General features: G+C 44.8%; 1 protein-coding gene across 1 annotated transcript in view; it reads right to left on the reverse strand.

Annotated features, from left to right (window-relative positions):
• Positions 1-6,430, reverse strand: part of LOC139789118 (ubiquitin-associated protein 2-like) — a 102,665-nt gene extending 96,235 nt beyond the window's left edge. The window contains 1 exon segment of the mRNA XM_071729644.1: positions 6,272-6,430. Within this exon segment, the coding sequence (XP_071585745.1) occupies positions 6,272-6,370 (99 nt within the window). The 5' untranslated portion in view covers positions 6,371-6,430.
• Between the last annotated feature and the right edge of the window lie 339 nt (positions 6,431-6,769).

Here is a 6,769-nt window from a genome sequence, read left to right on the forward strand (position 1 = left end):
CCTTGTGGTGGAAGCCAGATTAGCCATAGAGAGAAGTAAGGTCCAGAAACACAGTTTTGGGGAATGAAATCGCAAGATGGGTGCTGCCACAACCCTATGGATGCAATGAATAAGGTAACAGCTGTCTCCACCTACCACTAAGAAAGAGACACAGGCTTTCTTGGGTGTTGTAGGTTTCTGGAGGATGCATATTCTATCATACAGTGACATTGTGAAGCCTCTCTATTAACTAACTTGGAAAAGAAACAGTTTTGTGTGGGGTTCCAAATAAGTACAGGCATTTGAACAGATTAAATAAGAAATTGTACATGCCATGGCCCTGGGACCTGTCCAAACAGGACCAGAGATTAAAAAACGTGCTCTACACTGCAGCAGGGGATGATGGTCTTACCTGGAGCCTCTGGCAGAAAACACCAACAGAGACTCGATGGCATCCCCTAGGATTCTGGAGTCAGGGTTATAGAGGTTCAGAAGCCAATTACATCCCCCCCAAAAAAGATATTGGCTGCCTACAACGAGTGTGATCTGCTCCAGAAGTCACTGGAACTGAGGCACAGCTCCTTGTGGCACCACAACTGCCAGTCCTGACCTGGATGTACAAGGGGAAGGTACCATCCACCCATCATGCCACTGATGCTACCTGGAGTAAGTGTATTGCCCTAATAACACAGAGAGCACCAATACGGAGACTTGATCACTCAGGCATTGTGGAGGCCAGAGGGTACAGCATTTGGGATGCCATGGGAAGAGGCAGTTATTGGCTAAAACCATGACACACAGAACGTAATTTCTGTAGAGACATTGTTGGGGAATGTTAGAGAGGTTTGGAGAATGTTGGAGAATATCCCTGAATATTCTCGAAGAGATAGGAGGTACGACCCCTTTGCTATGCCCAACCCCATGTTTGGGAGGCCAATTAGATCGGCCCATACTCCGGTGCTACCTGCACCAGGGATTCGCTGTGCTACAGGTAAACACACCGGGTGTCCAATAAAAAGTTATGTTGGTGGCTGGGGTGTGGTCACGGAAGCACTATATAAGCAAAAGTTGCTGCGCAATAAACCAGAAGTCCGTTTATCAACCATATTGGTTGCACGCATTTTCTTTGCCGCTCCCGCAAGACATGATGACATATTTGATACCAGAAACAGAAAACCATTAACTTTCATTTTTTACATAAACCATCTTTTTTCAAGTCCACGATAGAAGAAAAAGATACCAATTTTATAACAACATCAAATGGGTGACAGTATTTTCTTACTAAAATGTATCTGCTTGCCAGTATATTCTCACCAAAAAATGTGGGCTGTTGGATAACATGAAGCTCAAGGGCAGCCTTGGCTGCAGTGCCCATGAGATGATGGAGTTTAAGATCTTTAGGGAGGCACAGAAGGGTGCACAGCAAGCTCACTACCCTGGACCTTCAGGAGAGCAGACTTTGACCTCTTCAGGGACCTGTGTGGTGGGGTACCATGGGATAAAGCCCTGGAGGGCAAAGGAGCCCAAGAAAGCTGGTCAATATTGAAGGGTCATCTCCTCTAAGCTCATAAGCAATGCATTCCAACAAAAGGAAGTCAGTCAGAAACACCAGTAGACCTGCATGGATGAACAAGGACAAACTCAAACACAAAAAGGAAGCCTATAGAGTATGGAAGAAAGGACAAGAAGCCTGGGAGGAGTATAAAGAAGTTGTCCAAGCAGGCAGGGATCAGGTTAGGAAAGCTAAAGCCCAGATAGAATTAAATCTGGCCAGGGACATCAAGGGTAACAGGACAAACTTCTACAGGTACATCAGTGATAAAAGGCAGAACAGGGAAAATATGTTTCAGGAGTGTGATATATGATGCTAATGAATTTGTATTCCTAACCAGTAAATTCAGAATTAAACTAAGAAGAAAGTGAATATGGGGCTAGACAAAGCAATTGAGACCTATAATTTTCCACAAAAACAGTGTAAGCAACACAAGGCCTTAACGAGACTAACTTCTGTCTCGGCGATAATTGAAGCGTGGGCCTTGTTCTTAAAACAAGGCACTGCCAAGGCTAACTAGGCACCAAAAGAATGCGAACATCTGCACAAACATAAAAATGCCACAACCAGCAGATAAGGGAAAAATTATGGCTAGGGTGTAATTTTGCTCTGTAAGAAGATAATGAAGTCGGCGAAAACAAGAAAGGTAAAGGGTTCAAGTTTGAGGAAGACTTCTTACTTCATCCAAAGACCCCCTAACGACCCCCAATATCTCCCCAAGAGTGGACTCTGCCTAGACTCCACCCAGACTCTGCCTATCATGAATATTGTAATTACATGATGTAATCCCTATGAATATATATGTAAACCCACCCCTTTTTAATATTCATAGAATTGTAATCAATATAAGGTAATTCTAGAGTTTTAGAAGCGTGCGTGTGAGTGGAGCGGAGACTCCCCATGCATCCAGCGCTGTTTTGCTCATTGCAATTTCAATCTTATTAATTAAATTAAACCATTAACAGAATAATGAGTCTTGGTCATTTTTAACAAGGAGGATACAGGAGACCTGGTCATGTTGGATAATAGGGGAGGGGCCACAGGTGAGAAGCTGATAGGGGCTCCCCTAGCTCCAAAGCCAGACCTGCTTCTGGCCAAGGCTGAGGTCTCAGCAAAGTTGGATGTGCCTCGTGATAACATCTTTAAGAAGGGGAAAAAGAGACTGCAAGACAACCTGCAGCACAGAGAGGTGGTGGATGTGAGAGCAATGCCTATGTGGATACCAAGGTCAGTGAGGAAGGAAGGGGAGAAGGTGCACAAGCAGAAGTTCCTCTCCCGCGACCCACAGAGAAGCACAGTGGAGCAGATGTGGACCTGCAACCATGGAGGACCCCATGCCAGGGGGAGGTGACTCTGTGGGCAGCCCAGGCTGGAGCAGTCTGTTCCTGAGGGATTGTACCTGGTAGGGGTTCCTGAAGGACTCTCTCCCTTGGGAGGGACCCTGCACTGGAGCAGGGGAAGAATGTGAGGAATTCCTCTCCCTGAGGAGGAAGGAGCAGGAGAAAACAGTGTGTGACAAACTGTAAAGCCCATTCTCTGTTCCCCTGTGCCACTGAGGGAGGAGGAGGTAGAGATATCAGGAGCAAAGCAATTTGGGCCTGGGAAGAAGGGAGGGGGTGGGGGGAAAGGTGTTTTTAAGATCTGATTTTCTTTTCTCTTTGTCCAGCTCTGATTTGATCAGTGATAAACTTGTTTTTCTGCCCCCCAGGTCAAGTGTGTTTTGCCCATGATCATAACCGTGAGTGATCCCTCCCTGTCCTTGTCTCAACCTATGAGCTTTTTTGTTGTATTTTCTCCTCCCACCCCTCCAGGTCAGGAGGAGTGAGTGAGCAGCTGCATGGTGCTTAGTTGCCGCCTGGGCGTAAACCATGACAAAAACTAAAAGAAATTCAACTCAAGTCACTTTCTAAAACCACACATTAGCATGATTCACCTCTCTGGCAAAGCACTGCAATGCAAGGAGATGATAAAGGCTTGAGCTCACATAATTAATACTGTACAAAAAAAACCAGAAGACCCTCTATGTTCAAGATCAGTCTAGAAAACAATGACACAATTTGACAGGGGAGCACCTCTAGAGTGATATACTCTCTTCCAGCAGAGAACTGAGACAATTTTTTAATTCAGTCCAATTTTGAGTACTTGACAAGAGGATAATGAATTGCCAGGAGCAAAAACATTTTGCACTCTCTGTAACCCAGACAAGCACACAAGTACTCTCTTGCTGAGAATTGAGACACTGGGCTTAATTTCAATCTCAAAGATACTCAAAATAATTTTAGTCTGCTGGTAGATAACCATCTTCATTTCACTTTGTGAAGATACTGCATGAGAAGTTTAGGAATTTGTGACTTGAAGATACGTAGTATCATGCTGTGTAGGGGACAGCATGCATTTAACAAAGCTTTCCCCATCCACTCAAATACCTCTATTGAACAGAAATCTTTTAGCATCACAAGTCTGGCATGTTCAAGAGCTGAGATCTGAGGACACTGAGATCACAGGACAGAAATCCTGACACAGGCAGAGGTATAGAAGTCCTCACTGATGGGAAACGTTGCTGAAGAACACAAAGCCCCTTTAGACACAAGAATACAGGAACAACTTAATGCTGTGCTGGGTTACTGACCAGTTAAAGCAAGATTTCCCCTGCCCTATCTTTTCTTGCTTTTTACTGACTCAATGTCCTGGTTTGGGCCAGTATAAAACTAATTTTCTTTCTTGTAATTTTACTTTCAGTTAAGTTTCTTCTAAGTAGCTGCACTTGCTGAAATTATCAGAAAGTTTCTCAGTCAGTGTCTGCTTTGAGGGCTGATAACACTCCTATGGAGAGGACTGGACCAGACAGGTGACCAAAACTGACCAAACAGATTATATCCCATACACATTATAGAACCATCATAGAATGGTTTGGAATAGAAGGGACCTTAAAGATCATCTAGATCTAACCCCCCTGCCTTGGGCAGCAACACCTTCCACTAGATCAGGTTGCTCAAGGCCCCACCAACCTGGCCTTCAAAACTGCCAGGGAGAGGGCAGCCACAACTTCTTTGGTCAACTTGTTCCAGTGTCTTACCACCCTCACAGGAAAGAATTTTTTCCTAATGTCCAACCTAAATCTCCCCTCTTAAATTTTTAAATAATTTCCCCTTGTCCTCTCACTACACACCCATGTAAAAAGCCCTACCCCAGCTTTCTTGTAGGCCCCCTTCAGGTATTGGAAGGTTGCTATAAGGTCACCTCAGAGCCTCCTATTCTCCAGGCTGAACAATCCCAACTTCTTTAGCTGTCTTCATAGGGGAGGTGCTCTAGCCCTCTGATCATTTTTGTGGATCTCCTCTGGACACAGTCAAGGAGCTCTATGTACTTCTTATGCTGGGGACTCCAGAACTGGACACAGTACTCCCGGAGGGGTCTCTAAAGAGCAGAGGGGGAGAATCACCTCTCTCAAAAGCTGTCTATGCTGCTTCTGATGCAGCCCAGGAGTCGGTTGGCTTTCTGGGCTGCAAACGCACAATGACGGCTCATGTTAAGCTTTTTGTCCATCATAACCCCCAAGTCCTTCTCCTCAGGGCTGTTCTCAATCCTTTCTCCTCCCAGCCTGTATATGTGCATGGGATTGCCTCCACCCAGGTGCAGAACCTTGCACTTGGCCTTGTTGAACTTCATGCAGTTTGCACAAGCCCACTTCTCAAGCCTGTCAAGGTCCCTCTGGATGGCATCCCTTCCCTCCAGTGTGTTGACTTCACCACACAGTTTGGTTTCATCAGCAAACTTGCTGAGGGTGCACTTGATTCCACTGTCCATGTCACTGACAAAGATGTTAAATAGTACTGGTCTGAGCACTGACCCTTGAGGGACACCACTCGTCAGACAACTCAGTTTGCACACCGAGGCACTGATCACAACTCTTTGGGTGCAACCATCCATCTGGTTCCTTATCCAATGAGTGCTTCATCCATCGAATTCGTATCGTTCCGGTTTAGAGACCAGAATGTTGTGTGGGACAGTGTTGAATGCTTTGCACAGGTCCAGGTAGATGATGCCTGTTGCTCTGCCTTTGTCCACCGAGGCTGTGACCCCATCATAAAAGGCCACTAAATTAGTCAGGCAGGACTTGCCCTTAGTGAAGCTGTGTTGGCTGTCACCAATCACTCCTTTGTTATCTGCTTGCCTTAGCAGAGCCTTCAGGAGGATCTGCTCCATGATCTTGCTAGGCACAGAGGTGAGACTGACTGGTCATACTCAGTATGAATATGAGGGATCAGGAGGGTCAAGCTCTCCTTGTCTATGGTCAGTGTCCTGGAAGGATTCTGTCCGTTCATCTGTCTTCGATCCCAATTCATGCCCTCCTGAATCCGTATGTTCCTGCATCCATCTCCTTTCTGCTGCTGACTCCAGAAGTCCAGCCTCCGACTATTCCAGGGCCTCCCCTGCAGCCTCGGTCATGATGTGAGCGTTGGAGAAGGGAGGGGCATGATAGTGGTTTTGTATATATCTGTATGTAATTTCTTGTTTGCTCGTTTGTTTTTCCATTACTGTTTCATTAAAGGTGTTTCTGGTTAGTCTCTCCCCTTTATTCTCTTTCCTTTCCCTTTCTGGGAAGGGAGAGGGGTTAATAGAGAACATCTGCCATTTGTTTAATTGCCCGCCCAGCAATGAACCTCAACACTCAAAGAAGAAATTCATATCATTACATACTCACTTTCAACTCTAAGAAGATTATAAAGTAGCACGTACCTGTACTAATTGTTTCTGTGGTTGTGTTAGCTGTGTGGTTGAAATTTGCATTCTGTCCCGAGCACCCCGGATACGTTCACTGCCCACTGAAGTCATCATATACAATATATACAAAACAACGTATGTACAAAATAGAAAACCTGAAAGAAAACAACAGTATGAGTTAAGGCAATGTATTGATTCAATACCCAGACTCCTGAGAAAGCAGCTTTAATACTCTATTATTGAACTTATCACAGTATTTACAGTAAAGGGGGAAATGCAGTGGATAAAAAACATTTTTGTCAGATGATTGGGATCTGTCTAGGTCTGTACTTGGAGATGACATCTAAATCTCAAAACTTTTCTCAGTTATTTAACATACAGACTTTTTTAACTGCTACTCTGCTGAAATTCCAGCTCCAGCTGTAACACTCCTTAAATTTCTTTAATACCTGCTGCCTTGTTTTGATGCCTGGAATCTACTCTTATATCCACTCAGAACATTAACACAAAAAT

The sequence above is a fragment of the Heliangelus exortis genome, chromosome W (genome assembly GCF_036169615.1).
Source record: "Heliangelus exortis chromosome W, bHelExo1.hap1, whole genome shotgun sequence".
In the NCBI taxonomy this organism is placed as follows: Eukaryota; Metazoa; Chordata; class Aves; order Apodiformes; family Trochilidae; genus Heliangelus; species Heliangelus exortis.